We start from the raw sequence: 17,125 nt of genomic DNA on the forward strand, positions 1-17,125 counted from the left end.
GTAAGACGTCCGGGAATACGGAAGTACACTACGCACATCGCCGTTCAAAAAAATGACGTCAGTTCGCGCAAAGCACGGCGGGAATTTCAAAACGGAGCATGCGCAGTAGGTCCGGCGCGGGAGCGCGCCTAATTTAAATGGCACACGCCCCTTTAGATTACGCTGGCTTACGCCGGAGGCCGCCAGCGTAGGTTTTCATTGCAAGTGTTTTGTGAATCAGGCACTTGCGATGAAAACTTGCGGTGGTGTAACGTATCTACGATATGTTACGCCGCCGCTAGTCTACGTGAATCTGGCCCATAGTGTCCTGATGGACATACATATTTAGGATAGTGGAGTTTAATTACAAAAGGCAAATGGACCGTTTACTTTTCATGGGAATTTTTACTTTGCATGGGAATTTTCCCTTAGCTTAGCGAATGAAGCAAAGCTCTGCTGACTTCCATCATCCAATCCTGTGAAAGCAAAAATACTGTTTTTTATTTTCCTCGCACATGAATGGGTATTCTTTGCAAAGTGAACTTTCACCACATTTAACTAACCAAGTGAAAATCCCTATGCAAAGTGATAGATATTTGACTTTACTAAATCAGCCCCAGTGAGTCTGACAGTAGGTATAAACTTTCTCTAGCTAGGAACAATCTGAGCGGATGTACTAAGAATAGGAAGCCAGTGTTTCTCTTGTGTTGTTGTGCTTAGTTTACAGTACATGCAGTGAGACTAAAATAAACCAGAGGACTGGTGGCTTCTCGACAAGAAGGTGATGGTATATCATTTATCAGGCAGAGGTCCCTCAGCTGTTTGTTGCTGCTCAAATAATCTGTTACTTGAAAGCTGTGCTAAACAAACTTTCTCTCCTCTACCTCTCCTATGGAAGCTTCCACTGTTTTCTAAAAGAAGAAAATATTTGTGAATAAGTAACGATAAAGGTAGGTTCTTCTCACCTACATGTATTCATTTTGAATTTATATTAATGCAATAGACTTCACTGTAATGGATTTTTGATAAAATAAAAATTAAATTCAAAGCTGATGAAATAAAATATTATATAACTTATTTCATATATACTTCATTATCTATCTAAATCTCATCTATTTACATGTTTGTCAAAATATACACTATGTCTGTCTACCTATGTAATCCATGTCATCTTAAATCTTTCTATGCACTTCATTGTAATGGAGTGGTAAATATATATGTGGTCCCATAAATAGTATTGAAATGCAGATTGTAATATTTTTTACTATAATTTGTAACGTTAGAAATAATATATTAAACACTATCTATCTATCTATCTATCTATCTATCTATTGTACGCTAGAGTGGTAATGTAATATTTTGGTTCTATAAAATGTATTAAAATGCAGATAGTAATATTAAATATAATTTGGAACATTAGAAATATTATATTAAACACTATCTGTCTATCTATCTATCTATCTATCTATCTATCTATCTATCTATCTATCTATCTATCTATCTATACTAGAGTTGTAATGTAATATTTTGATTCTATAAAATATATTAAAATGCAAATAGTAATATTTAAACATACATTGTAATATTAAAATCTATATTAAATTCCTATGGAATATATATAATCTAATCAAATCAATCTATCAGGTTTTCTATCTATCGATTCTACACTAGAGTTGTAATGTAATATTTTAGTTCTATCAAATATATTGAAATGCAGATTGTCATATTTTAACACATATTGTAAAATTAAAAAAATATATATCATAAACACTCAAGACACAAGATGGTGTATGTCTTTAAATATTATATGTATTTAATTAGTTCTCTTTTTTTAAAATTGAAATGCAGATTGTAATACTTTAATATAATTTTTAACATTAGAAATATTATATTACTCTATCTATCTATCTATCTATTGTTTTTCATCTGTCTTGTGTATTTGTTTGTCCAAGTACACCTGTAGTGCAATCTTTAGTTAAATAAAATATCAAATTGACTCTACCACTACAGAAAATTAGCACAAGTGTCAGTACTGTAACTGTACTGTACAGAAATGTGGGCCATAGTGATTTACAGGCTGGATTACTAATTGTGGTGCTATGATTTGTAAGATCCTAGAGCATGATTGGAAGTTTTCATTTTTCAGGAGTCAATTGCTGGTAGGTAATTTGCTGGTAGGTAAATTGGATCTTGTCCAAAAATTGGCCCAGTATATATATGTATATCTGTGTGTATGACTGTGTGTCCCTAGCGTGTCGAGATCCTACGGGGTAATATGACCACACCAGCCAAGCCGACATTGGCTGGAAAAGCGCCCAGAGGCGATTCAGTTCGCATGTGTAGCGCTATACAAGTCATTCATTCATTCATTCAATTATATATAGGCATTAGCTTAGTTCTTGGATGAATGGTTTTAGGCTGGCTATACACGGATCGAAATGTGGCCAGTTCAGCAGGGACCGGCTGATTTTTGATTAGTGTGTGGTCGTCTCAGCTCGATAAAAGTTGATCGTTGGACATGCTGGAAAACTTTTCTTAATCAGTGGCTGCAGCCAATGAGCTACAGCTGCTGATCAATGCATTCTGACAGCAGTGGGACATGCTGTCATAATACAAAATTCCAGTTGGAGGGATTCCTCCATCCACCTTGTTTGACTGAACGAAAAAATAAATTAACTGTCTATGGCCAGGTTAAGAGTCAAGAATTAGGGGGCTAATGTTTAGGGTGAAATTGAAACAGAAATGACTATGTAAAAGGTACAATAAAACAATGTGAAATAAAAAGCAGCACACAAAAGATACAGGGCATACCATACACTTACAAAAATATAAAGCATATGCCACGCTAATGTAAAGTGTGAAATATTCATCAACTAAATAAAGTCCAACATTGAATAAACACCCATGCAAGGTGTGAAGTCCTCTATAAAGGATAGTGCTCTTCGACCTGGTGAAGTCTTTTGTGACAAAACATGCCTAGGATGGGAATGGAGATCGTGACATCACCACACATGTCCTGTCGCTATCGGGATTCTGGGAATTGTAGTAGTGATATGGTGTTTTTTCATTCCTGGAGAATGTGAGTTTTTTTAACTGTTTTAAAAAAAAATCATGCAGATTTACACTATAAGAGCTTGTTGCTCCCTTTCTTTATATTCTTTTTTTTTTTTTTTTCTCATTTACAATTCAGACTCCAACCTCATAGAGTATGCGTTTGTACGCTCATGTTCTGTTTGCCAGCCCTTAGCGTCTCTAATTTGGTTTCGCATCATTAGTGTGATTCCTTTTCTTTAATTGCTTATATTTAATTTTTTTTTTTTTTTTTGCTATGTTGCTCATTCGTTATTGGATTTATGAGAAGTATAAAAAAATGTTTTAGTTTTTTCTCCTTATCTCTCCCTCCCTCTCTCCCCCCCCCTCCTCACCCCCCACCCTCCCCCTATCTCACCTCAAATAATCTCGGATGCCACCTGATGACTTCTTCTCTATTTTTAGGTTATGTTTAGGTCTCCTCCCTAAGTTTTTCAGCGTAACTCCAAGATCTCTTGAAAGCCCTCCAATTATCCCACTTCTTATCTTGAGCTATATTATTGCCCTCCACTCCTTCTCTCAATTCTTCCATTCTATAGGTTTCTTCCACTGAGTCTATCCATTCCCAGATTGAGGGGCAATCTATCTCCTGCCATTTTCTCGGTATTATCCTTTTGGCTGCATTGAGTAAGTGTGGGACTAGGGTTTTCCGATATTTTTTTATTCCTTCCTCTCCACCATGAAACAATACCACCCAGGGGTCCAGCTTAACTTTCCCTTTTGTGATCTCTTCAATGCATCCCAGGATTTTTTTCCAGAATTCCTCGACTTTGGGGCACCTCCACCATAGGTGGGCCATGGTTCCCGGGAGCCCACATCCCCTCCAACAGTCTCCCGTTTGTCCGTCTTTAAATTTGGATAGTTTGTCCGGGGTCATGTACCACCCAGTCATACATTTATAGCTCATCTCAGCTGTGCGGCTGTCTACCGCCGAGGAGTGTACCAGTGTCAGCATTTTCTCTATTGTGGCCCTATCCCGTTTTGACCCAAGTTCCCTCTCCCATTTTTTAACGAATTGAGGAACAGTCCGCTCGTCCACCTTTAGCAAAATCTTGTATAGTTTTCAGATAGTTCCCTTGACCTTCTCCGATATACATAGTTTTTCCAGTTCGAATAACTGCTCCCCTGACCTCAGTGGGTGCGGTAATTTTTGGATAAAGTGGGCTAGCTGACAATATCTCCATTCGTTAATTTCAATGTGATTTTTTTTCCCCTTTAATTCTTGTAGTGTTTCTATGTGCCCATCTTTAATTACTTCTCTTAATTGCATCGTGTCCTTTTTAATCCAGTATCCTCCAATCTGTGTTTTACCCGGTGCGAAATAATCATTATTTTTTAGTGCTATTAATGGTGAGTTAAATTCCTTTTCTATTTTTTTATACATAGTGTCCCAGATTTTCAGTGCATTTTTTGTTATCTCATGTGTGTTCTTGTCAAGTGCCCTATATTGGGGTGGGTTCCATATAATCTTGTCCAAGCTTGCCTTCGCCAGTTCATTTTTCATATTAACCCACCCTTTTTCTTTACTAGCCCTAGCCCACCCCACCACCCTCGACAGTACCACAGCATCATAGTAATAGTAGTAGTAAAAGTAGTTTTAATATCCGGTACTGCTAGTCCCCCCTTATTTTTAGATTGCCTTAGAGTCTGGAAAGATATTCTATGTTTCTTATTTCTCCAGATAAAGTTCATAATCTGTTTTTTGAGGGCTGAGAGGAGTATTCTTGGCAAACTTATAGGTATCATCTGAAACTTGTAGGTAATTTTTGGTAAAATTACCATTTTACAAAAGTTTATTCGTCCTATCCAGGATATTGGTCTATTTTTTATCTTCCCTATTTCTTTCCTAACTTCATTTAGCAAGGGGATGAAATTTATCGCATACATTTTTTTAATTGATTTTGCTAGGAGGATACCGAGATACTTAAGTTCTTTTACCCAGGAAAAGCGGTATTCCATTTTAAGGTCCCTTTCATCGCATCCGTTAACGTTAATACTCAGGATCTCGGTTTTGGCAACATTGATTTAAAAATTTGATATTTCTCCGTATAGCGTGCATAGGTCTAATAGCTTTGGAATTGAGGTTTTGGGATTTGTCTGCAAACGCAGAGAGTTTGTGTTCGTCCTCCCCTATTTTAACTCCTCTTATGTCAGGGCACTTGCGTATCCTGGCCAACAGTGGCTCCAAAGAGAGCACGAACAGGAGTGGGGACAGGGGGCACCCTTGCCTTGTTCCATTTTTCATTGTCAGTACTTGGGAGAGGCTGCCATTTATTTTTATTTTTGCCCTAGGCTCCTGATAGAGAGTCGCTATCCACTCCATCATCCTTTGTCTGAACCCCATTTCCTCCAGGGTACGTAACATGAGTCCCCAGTCTACCCTGTCAAATGCCTTTTCTGCATCTATCGACAGGAGTAGACTCGGGGACTCAGTCACTTTCATTTTTTGAATTATCAATAGTGCTCTAACTCCATTGTCCCTCCCCTCCCTTCCCTGGATGAACCCTGTCTGATCTGGATGTACCATCCTTGTCATTTCTTGTTTCACTCTCTCGGCCAAGACCTTTGCGAACAGTTTTATATCTGTGTTCAGCAGAGATATTGGTCGATACCCTGAGCAGTCCCCCCTATCCTTACCCTCCTTGGGGATGACCGTTATAATGGCCTCTGAGGCCTCTCTACTTAAATCAAAGTCTTTTCCCAATCCATTAAAATATTGGGATCATTTTGGTAGGAGGATCTCCCTGCATTTTTTGTAATACAATATGGTAAAACCGTCAGGGCCTGGGCTTTTACCTGAGGCCGTGCCAGCTAGTGCTAAATTAATCTCTTTTTCCGATATTGGTCTATCCATCACTGATGCCTCGTTTCTACTTATTTTTGGCAGCCCTGCTTCCTTCAGGAAATTCACGATTTTATTTATTTTTTCCCCTTCCTGCCCGTTCTTTTGTTCCACCGAATAAAGTTTCTCGTAGTATACCCTAAAGGTTTCCGCGATATCCTTTGTTGTATGCATCATCTCTCCTTTTTCGTTTTTAATTTTATCTATATAATTTTTTGATTTCTTTTTCTGCACCATTCTTGCTAGGTGTTTATTTGTTTTATTCCCCCACATATATCTTTCCCTAGCTATTAAGTTAAATTCCCTTCTAGTTTCTTGATCCATAAGTTCTTTTAGGTCATTTCGTTTATTGACCAATTTCAGATAAAGATCACGTTGTTTCCCTATTTTTTTATGTTCTTGTTCTAGCAGGAAGATCTCTTCTATCAATTTTTATTTTTTGCTATTTTTTTCTTTTTTTTTCCTTGCACCCTCCGAGATCAGGGTCCCTCTTATCACTACCTTATGTGCGTCCCATAGTGTTGCTGCCGAAACTTCATCCGACTCGTTTAACCTGAAATACTCTTCCAGCTCCTTTTTTACCCTTATTAGACTGGTCTCGTCTACCATCAAATGTTCGTCTAGCCTCCAGTTTTGATCAGGCCTCTGGTTTCCTGGGATGTCTATTGTAATACTGACCGGGGCATGGTCGGAAATCGTCATGGTTTCTATTTTTGTCTCTACCACGATATCTAAAGTCCTATGGTCTACCAGTATGTGATCGATCCTTGAATAAGTCCCATGCACCGGGGAATAAAATGTATAGTCACGTTGGTCTGGGTTAAAGACTCTCCAGGCATCAATCAATTGACTCCTGTAAAAAATACTCCTGTATTCTTTGGAGCACTACTTGGTCAACTGTAAAGCTACCTGAGGAGCACCATTCATGTGAGGCTTTGGATCATATTACCTGTTGACAGATCGTGTTTTGTCTACTCATGGTTTTGAGAGTCACTTACATTGGGGTAAAAGCATAAATGTGCTTTGGTGGAAGGAGCACTTGGTTGTTGCACGTGTGTCGAAGAGCACTATCCTTTAAAGAGGACTTCACACTTTGCATTGACCTTTATTCAATGTTGGACTTTATTTAGTTAATTCATATTTTGTACTTGTTTATATTAGTGCAGTGAATGCTTTATATTTTTGTAAATGTTTAGGGCAGTACAATATGTCTGGGAACTAACAGTCTACATGCAAGAGTTATGTTTTAGTCTCAATGTGGGAACTTTATATATGACGTTTTTAGACTGGTTTTAAAAGACAGTTATTCATTTTTTTATATGACTATTTTATGCATTGTATATTGTAGTATATACAAAAGAGCCACTAGAATATAGTAATGGTATTAGCTCCAGAAACCAAGATCTACTGTGTAATTTAAAGTAAACCAGTTGATAGTCTTCTAGATAGCTAAACCTTGCTAAAGAGAATTGAATTGTATTTATTCAGATATTGACACAGTGTTGTACTGTGATACAAATAATGGCAAGCACAGGCTTGAGTGAAAAGTCTGCGCCCCTTCATGTTTGTTAAATATTTTTGCAATTGTGTAGTGATCACACAGAAGCTGGCTGGGGAAGAGATTGCAGAATGACTTGTTTCGGTGAATGACAAGGCAAAATCGCCCATGTAGCTTAGGATATATTTCTATCCATATAGGCATAAACATTATTAGGTTCTTCTTAAATGTTAAAAGTAATGAAACTAAACTATAACAGAGCAGACCATTGAAAATTAATTATATGATACCAGCAATTGGAAATCAGTCATGTCATCAATTATACATATTCTAATTGGACAAGTAAATTCTAAAAAAACATATTCTGGAAATAAGGCATACTGTAAATTCTTCCCATGGGAATAAAACCTGAAAGTCCTGAAGACTTGTTTACAGTTGGAGATGAAGGCCAGTTAAGCAAGCACGTGAAGCAACATCAGAGTTACATGCCAAGTACCAGTCATACCTGCAGGATCACATTGCAGCTATCCCAGCCATGCTTATTACCAAGAAGAGCAGAAAATAGAATCAATAGATAGATAGATAGATAGATAGATAGATAGATAGATAGATAGATAGATAGATAGATAGATAGATAGATAGATAGATAGATAGATTTCTTAATGTGGGAGCATTTATTAAAGTGGCATTGAACCCAGATCAGTAAAAACTATCAATAAATGCTATATTGCATACTCTACTATACTATACTCCACTATAGGATTTGTATTCTGTATTATTGAGGAAACCCAGCTAAAAAGTATTATGCATACAGCTCAAAGAACATTAGTGTAGAGCCTGGCTACTTTCAGAGCCGGTGCTATGTTAAATTTGGGGGAGAATTCAGAAATAGTTAGCTCAGAATTAGTTTGATTGTTTAAATTTGGGTCTCTGCTCTAGCTTGGCTGTGCTGTGGGCTAACCTTTCATTCGGGGACTCCTGTCACCCCCCAGACGGCAGGTGGCAGCAGTGGGGTGAAGTGAGTCTGAGTATCACTCCTTAGCAGCCATTCAGGGGTTGGCCGCCTCGCTGTGCATGCTGGGGAGGGGTATAAAGGGGGCAGACGCTATTGCCTCGAGGTTCTTCCTCGTGTGATGCCCACCATTGGGGTAGCCATTCCACGACACCCCCGCATATGGCCCTCCTGGCCGGGGTGTGCGTGGCTGAGAGAGGATTCAGGACCATAATTGTCTCCATTATTTTAGGAGGGTCTGTGGCAGAGACTTGATCCTAAGTTCAAGTGACACTCTGGCTGCCAGGCTGGTGAGAGAGGCCTGTCCAGGTGCGCTATACCCACTCCGGCTGGAGTGGCAAAGTAAAGTGTTGTTGGAAGCAGGACTGTTTCCCGTACGCAGTTACATCTGGGTCTGCTGTCTTCTATTTTCTATCCCTTCACCTTTCCACTGTTTAATCGTTTTTACCCGGCTGGGTAATAAAAGCACAGAAAAGACATTCCCTTTACTACAACTCTCATCAAGTACCCTAGACAGCGGAGATACAGAGGTAACATGCCACCCAAAATAAACCAGCAGCTCCTTCGGGGGTAGTGCTACACGAACATAATCAATCAAACTTTTGTTGGTGGAAATTCCGACAGGAAAAGTCCAAAGGAGCCTAAACATCAGAATTTTCTTGTCGGAAAATCTGATCGTGTGTACGCAGCATAATAGGAATGTAGGCATTGAACTGCATCAACAATTAAAAGAAAATGATTATCCTATTGCTGCTGTGTGTTGCAAATGGAACACCAGGGGGAAGGCACCAGAATACCTGCTTCCCCAGCCACTAAGGGATGAGTAGGAGTCCCTGCTAGAGGTACTTAGTACTGCCAGACCCAGTCTAGTCTAGTAAAATATATATTAAATATATGTGTAACTAAAACCACTAATATAAGAAAATAATGGGCTCAAGCATATCAATAAAAAACAACGTACTTGGATTTCTAGAGATGTATATAGACACAATAGTCTCCTATCAAGGGACGACCAGCCCACAGAATTGAGGCACGAAAGTTAACCAAGGTGCAAACGTATCATCTAAAAGTAAAAAAGCTAAATTGATATTACAATTGGAATACAAACTATATGAATATGGATGTAATACATTAGAAAAAAGTTTGTTTTCATTGCACTTACTTAACAGCCTGTAAGGAGTTAAATGACTCAACCACCAAGAGTGAACGCACATGGAGGGATCAGTCCTGGTATTTTCACAAAATATCTGGGGTAAGGTAAAAGTATACCTACAGGACCCCAAGTACCATACCTAGGGGAGCAGAGTATAACATAAAGTTAGGGTACACCTAAAAAGGTTTACAGAAATTGGTGAAATGAGGAATACAAGATGAAATTTTTCCTGTAGATTCTGAGACCTGCCTGGCATCCAAGCAGCAATGCTGACACTGATCCACAGGCATCTCAATTACATACTATCAAGCTGATTGCATGGATCTTGCGATTTCCCTGCCAGTTTGAATGGATCTTTTTTTCTGCCAGAGCTCTTTCTCAAGTACCCACTTTCTTGAACTGGGAGTATCTAGAAGCCACCCAGCATCACTATTAGTGCGTCACCAAAAGGGCCCCAACGAAGCTGAAATAACAAATGTTTGCTTTTTATTGGAAACCATTTCTTCCTGTTTCATAGTATTTGCATAGACTCTAGCAATGTTCACCTTCATGGTACACTGAAGTCCTGCAGGCAGACTTGGACCTAGCAAAGTCACTCCAGAGTCTAAGACAGTGTAGTCTCGGCGGGTTATGCTATCTATTTATAGCTGCCCTTACGACACTCTAGGTGACTCTGTTACAGTTTCAACTGATTGGTAAAATCTGGGCCCAGTTACTCATTGTGTTGTTTCCTACACATAAACCTGGTATAGAAGTGTTTGGGCAGGAGCTAGTGATACTTTATCCTGGTTACAATCTGTATTACTTTACCTCATTTAACCAATTTACTCTCAATACAGACAGTGTTTACTTAAAGTGTAAGTAAACCCCCCTATCGTTTTCAGCCAAGAAAGCTGCCATCTTTGCCTCTGTTTAATCTACAACTGCCATGATGCTGCACATGTGATCAGTTATGACACCAGCCATTGGATGGCTTGACAGAGCACAACCAATGGGAATGTTACATTTATGGCACGTGCCGGAAATGAAACAGTTTTATGTTCATTCTACTGTGGGGGTGTCAGAGTGGTATGGATGGTATACCACTATCTTGAGAAAAGAACTACGTTTCTGAGGGCTCATCAAACTAGTGGCTCCTAAGAGGGTGAGCTATATGTGTAAAACTGATCGATAAAGAGGATGTATCTCTAGTGTATAATTTCCAATTAGAGGAAGCTGAGCAACTTCCACAAATGTAATACTGCTTAGGCACCCTCCATTCTGGTCTTTCAAGAGACTATCAGGGCTTTGATAAGCAGAAACTGCCCACTACTTTGGTGTAGCCCTTGGGGCAAGCTCTAGGAACAGAAAGCACTGTTCCAAAGATACACTGTGTGATAGATATAAAAATAGGCTTAAGCTAAAATGCACCTACAGGATGCCTACTGTAAATCTTATCACATTCATAATTGACTTGTCTATCAATATATGAAGGATACGGTTAGTGAATCTAGGTCCCTTTAACAAATATTTTAGTTGAAGTCAGCTAGAGTATATGCTGCTACATATTAGGGTACAAATACTCATATTTTCTACGTCATTCGTACCTTAAGACACTCCTAATTATCACTATTGTCTTTTTCTTTTCTCATTTCAAGCTGACCCTGGATAAAAATCAATATGTCACTGCCGTGGACTTTATTTTGCTGTAAGCAGCAGGTTGAAAAAAATGAAATCAAGAAAACGAATAAAAGCATAGAAAGTCCAAATCATGAGAAGGACAAAATGAAAATGAAACAAGAGATCACACTGTTCAATGGAGTTTCCTTAATAGTTGGGAACATGATTGGATCTGGGATTTTTGTATCTCCAAAGGGAGTTCTGATGTACAGTGAATCTTTTGGACTGTCCCTGATTGTCTGGACACTAGGGGGCATCTTTTCTATGTTTGGAGCACTGTGTTATGCAGAGCTTGGGACATCTGTTATGAAGTCGGGGGCAAGCTATGCTTATATACTGGAGGCATTTGGAGGATTTACTGCCTTTATCAGACTGTGGTCATCTTTATTAATCATAGAGCCTACGACGCAAGCAATTATTGCCATTACATTTGCCAATTATATTGTTCAGCCAATCTTTCCATTCTGTGAACCTCCATATGCAGCTGTTAGATTAATAGCTGCAGCTTGTGTATGTAAGTATTCTTTTTTTTCCATTTACCTTTATTGCACATTTTATGTTCTATAATGTATACACTGTAATCAGTGAATTCAGAAAACCTACCCCATGTATTTTTATTTATTTTTAACAGAAGGAATGTTTATTGAATTTACAGCACATTACATGTGTAAATGGGAACATAAATATAGTGCACACTGTCATAAGACATAACATACATTCACATAAGTGAAAAAGAGCAAAAACAGTAAATCCCATACCTTCATGTATAGGTTAGTTTGGTGAAAGTTCTTTATCAATACTCTTATTAAAACAGCAACATGTACTGTCTGTATATAAGGGGGGCACCCTTTGTTCTTCTATCCCAGTCACATAATAGTACCATCTCAGGAGGGTGAGAAAGAAGAGAGTGGGGGGCAATAGGGCAAAAAGCAGCATAATGGCTACTAGGGCCAGATCCAGGAAGAGTAAAAACAAGGGGGGGAGGGAATGGGGGGAGGCCAGGTATGGACACAGCCAGATAAACACATTAAGCATAACCAAATATGAGAGTGAGTGGAAGTAATGGAATATAGAATGCCTAAAATACAAAGTATTACAAAAGAGTTGCTTACTAGCTATCTTATATTGTGAGATGTCCAGCCTGTACCCAGGCGGACCATATTCTGTTAAACTTCTTCGGACAGTTACACTCCATATAAGTCAACTTGTACAAAGGCAGGGTTGCATTTATTAAAGATTTCCATGCCGAGATCGAGGAAGGATCTGGCACCTTCTGTTTGGACAGGATAATCTAGCATAGTAAGCAGCATAGAATGCAAATAGTTTAGTATTCTTTTTCGTAGGTAGGTTATCGGTAATGCACAGAAGGATTAAGGGATCCCGTGTAACTCCACCAACCAAATTGATGTCAGCAACCACTGCCTGCCAATAGGTCTGTATGAGTGGACATGCCCATATCATGTGAATAAAATTCCCCACTGACTGCCTGCACTTGGGGCAAATATTGTCTACATTAGGATAGATGACTGATAGTCCTTGGGGCGTATAATACACCCTGTGCAGAAATTGTTATTGCACAAAGCGGTCTTTGACCAAGATCATGAGTGGAATGTATTGTTGAAGACCCTCACTCCAGTCTTCTCCTGTCAGGGTTGGTATATCACGCTGCCAAGCTTGAAGCACTGTTGTCATTTTAGCGGTGTCTTTACATGTAAGTCAGAGGTAAAAAGATGATAGAGTCCTGTCTATATTCTTAGCTATGAGAAGAGTTTCAACTGAGGGGGTAACAAGAACCACAGCGTCAGGAAATTGCACCTGGACAGCATGCCTAAGCTGTAGATACCTAAAGAACATCCAGGGAGGAAGCTGAAATTGACCATTCATCTCTATAAATGAAAGAAGACGTCCCTCAGACATAATGGGGGTTATTTACAAAAGGCAAATCCACTTGGAAAGTGCACTTGGAAGTGCAGTCACTGTAGATCCAAGGGGAAAATCTGAAATGAGGGGAAGCTCTGCTTATTTTATCATACAATTTTGTGCAAGGTAAAATTATGTTTTTTATTTTCCTTGCATGTCCCCCTCAGATCTGCAGCGACTGCATTCCAAGTGCACTTTCAGTGCACTTGTAGTGCAAAGTTGATTTGTCTTTCGTAAATAACCCCCAATGTGTCGCAATGTCCTGATACCGTAACTAGCCCAGATCTGTGGATCTGGCATGAAACCTAAATGTGATAAAGAAGGATTAACCCATAGCAGAGTATGTGGGGACACAGTGCCAGGATCATTAAGGTATACAGTGACCTGTCTCAAAACTGCTATCCTGGTCTTCATGGGTGTCGTATCCTGGGTACTATATCTGAAGCCTCTAAACACCAAATTACTGAGTTCTGCCTCCAAGTTCAGTGACCATTACCGCCATCCAAAAGTATTTCTTAAAATTTGGCAAAGCTAGGCCCCTTTCCGATAATGGAAGCTGTAGTGTAGTCCTGGCTATCCGGGGAGTCAAGCCCACCCAGAAAAAAGAGGTAATAGCTTGAAATTCCCTGAGATATCTTTAATGTTAGCGACACAAGTCATCATCGATTGCTCTCTAGACAGTCACACAAACAGATGTCCAATCTACTAACCCTGCTCAAAAATCCATTGCGATTGGTGTAGCAACTGTTTCTTTAGCAACCCGGAGAAGCATCACTTCCCACAGATCCCTATGCCTGGCCTCATCCTTATCGATTGTGAGTATTGAGTCTCCAGTACAGTGGCCCACTTTCCAGCTTGGGTCAGAGCGGCCTTAGAGTCAAACCTATAGCCGATTGATAGTGACCCCACGCTTAGACCTTAAAGGTCTCCCAACTAGAAGTTGGGTCTGACATGGTCAGGTTAACCTCCCAATATGCTCAGAGAGCAATGGTGCGGCACTGAGACAGAAGGATGTCAGCCTTGCTTTGCAAGCACTGGGGGATTTTCACCTACCACAAGTGGATGGGACTTCAGTCTCCACTTGTATACCCCAGGGATGCTGGTCAGTTGTCCCAGATCCCCAACAGCATGATGGACTGAGCCCAGTCACCCTGTCTTCTCTCCAGGGAGAAGGGCCAGTCCAGGCCTCTCCCCAGCGGCGGGTATGTTCTCTGAGAGAGGCAGAGGTTGGCTGGGTGAGTAATGCTCTGTTTGGGACATTTTATTTGGGGTACTGTGTGGATACCAGCATTGGGGGACTGGAACTATTGACTAACTTCAGAGTCAACCCGTCTGGGGTCTCCTCCTGTGTTAGTCTCCTACCGAAAGGGGAGATAGGTGACAGACCTAGCTGCAACAGAGGCTTTTGGAGAGGACTGAATGCGAGCCTCTTGCCTTCCGATTATGGGCCAGGGCCTCAAAACAGGAAGGCGGATGGGTTATCCCGGCAGACAGACCTGGAACACTAAGACCCGTTCGGGGTTGGACTGTTTCTCAGGGGGGAGTATTGTCATGGACTTTGGAATGATGAAGTGTTTGAATCTGTTACACATTGGGGGGTCTTCTGCCCTGTCTTAAGGCCAACCCCCCCCCTCCAGATGGCTCCATGGTCTGGAGGAAAAGCATTGTTCTGTGTTTGACTGTTTGTGTACTTTGATTGCCCCCTGGGGCTTCTGTCTCATTACACATAGCAGTCCTCCTATTCAAGCTATCAGACCAATCCCTGATGACCCTGTTTCAAGTCCTCATTTGCATGGCTAAGAGGACCTAATTGAGAACTACAATGTACTTTACAATTGACCAATAGGAAAGCGGTTGTTGGGGGCGGGGTGTTCAAACTGCTGTATAAAAGTGTGTTGTGTGCATCCAATAAAATAGTTTTCCTGTTTGAACTTACATACAGCTTGCCTGGTGTTTGTTCTGATGGATTTCGAACAGCACATAGCTGTAGTTCGAATCCAGGAGCCTTGGATGACCGAACCATCAGACGTTGCGATCTGCAATCTGATTCAATAGCAGCAGAGGAGTGTTGGGAGAGTGGAACCAAGTGAACAAGGGTCTCGTTACAAGCTGATTCTGCAATTGGTGCAATGCGGTCATCTGAGACCCAGTAGCGTGAGAGGCGCCACGGGCAGTCAGTAGGGGCAGCACAATAAGGCACAGCAAAAAAGGCACATTAGATTAGATATACCTCTTGTTAGTATAGAGAACTCTAGTACTATGGCTAGAACAGGGCTGCTGACATAAATAAGATTGATTTGTGACAGGTATAACTCCTCTGGAGGGGATATTTTCATCTCCAAACATCTGTGAATCCAAATGTAGAGGCCCGTCTAGAGAGTCGGTAGTCTACAGCTGTATCCAGAGTCAGCTTATCCAAATGAGGACAATGTGTCATGTTAAAATCTCCAGTCAAAACTATAATTTCAGTGTAAAAGGTCGCTATAATCTGGGTTACCATGGCTAACAATGAAAGGGAGGCTGGCGAGGGGATATAAAGCCCCACCACTATCATAGGCACATTTGCAATAACAGCGTGAATAACCACAAATTTCCCTTTAGGGTCAAGATGTAAGTCCAGGAGTGTGAAAGAGAGGTTCTTGCGTATAAGCACACTTACTCCCAGAGCATTGGAAGAATAGGTGGCATGATAATAATGGCCCACCCAGGGCATTTTAAGGCTCAGGACCCAGCTACGAGTGAGGTGCATTTCTTGAAAAATTAAAATATATGGCTTTTTCAAAATCAAATTAAATACTAAGAAATGTTTAATTCTAGAATTTAAGCCCCTGACATTCCAGGAAATTAGAGTCAACAAAGCCATAGAAAAAGATGGTAAAATATTAAGCTCTGTAAGGAAGAGACATCTGGACCCTGGGGAATCACATCAGGCAAATACAACCAAAGACATAAAATAAATTGTACAAACTTAGAGCAATAAGCAGCAACATAGATAAGGTATAAATCACAGTCCTTCAAGTAATAACCCAAGAAAGCTTGTACATACTAGTCCCCCCTACCTAACCTCCCCAAACCAGGGCATGATTGGATCTCAAAACTGAATGTGGTCATGATTGTCACATTCATGACAATTAATCAAGGCACAGATATACTAATGAAAAAGAGGTGCCGCCAACGAGCGGGGGGGAAGGAGAAAATCATCCAGCCGAAGGCGGGGGCACAAACTTGGGAAGAGTGTTGCATAGGAACTTATAAAATAGTCAAAAAGAGTCTAACAGAACTAAAGCAGAGTAAGAGTGACATCAAAAGCACAGGCATATAGCATAAGCGTGATCAGCGGCAGCTGGAGGAGGAGATACCCCCTCTGCTTCAAAGTAGAGCATAAGACAATGGGGTACATGTCCAGTACAGTTATAGGAGAAGCCAGTACATTCACAGCATGAGAAGAAAATCACAGTCCATGTATATCCTGTACAGCAGCCGTAGCGCCTGTGCAAACATTTAGGGAGACCATACATTACCCACGGGTATTGTCACCAACACCCCAATAAGACCTGGTAATAAAGAAATTCTGAAGTGGGGGTGGCGAGCATCTCAGGCACTTTTTGGCATCAATATTTGGCATTTAACATAGGCAAAGTACCTTCACAAGGCGAGATAAAGCAACAGGAGATTGTACTCATTGAGGTTAGTGAAAAGGGTAAAGCTTGTCGGTTGAGTGGCGACTTAAGGTGTTAATCCACTGCGAGGCCTCATCAAACGATGTGAAAAAGAAAACCTTTTCGCCATCTTGTACCTGAAGGCATAGGGAGAACAGCAAACAGTATATCATACCTCTAATCAGGGTCGCCATCAGGAATTATGGGGCCCCTTACACAGCTTCAGGCATGGGCCCCCTGGAGCAGAGAACTGGGGGGGGGGGGGAATGCTGCAGCCTGAAATTGAGAAGCGTGGGGGTGGCTGCTGCGAATT

The 17,125-nt window shown here is 40.5% G+C and overlaps 1 protein-coding gene across 1 annotated transcript in view; it reads left to right on the forward strand.

Annotated features, from left to right (window-relative positions):
• The first annotated feature begins 521 nt into the window (after positions 1–521).
• LOC120941275 (Y+L amino acid transporter 2-like) overlaps positions 522–17,125 on the forward strand; it is a 49,554-nt gene continuing 32,950 nt past the window's right edge. The window contains exons 1-2 of the mRNA XM_040354596.1: positions 522–929; positions 11,212–11,747. Of these exons, the coding sequence (XP_040210530.1) occupies positions 11,234–11,747 (514 nt within the window). The 5' untranslated portion in view covers positions 522–929; positions 11,212–11,233. The remainder of the gene's footprint in view (positions 930–11,211; positions 11,748–17,125) is intronic.

This window comes from Rana temporaria, chromosome 5, assembly GCF_905171775.1.
Source record: "Rana temporaria chromosome 5, aRanTem1.1, whole genome shotgun sequence".
NCBI lineage: Eukaryota > Metazoa > Chordata > Amphibia > Anura > Ranidae > Rana > Rana temporaria.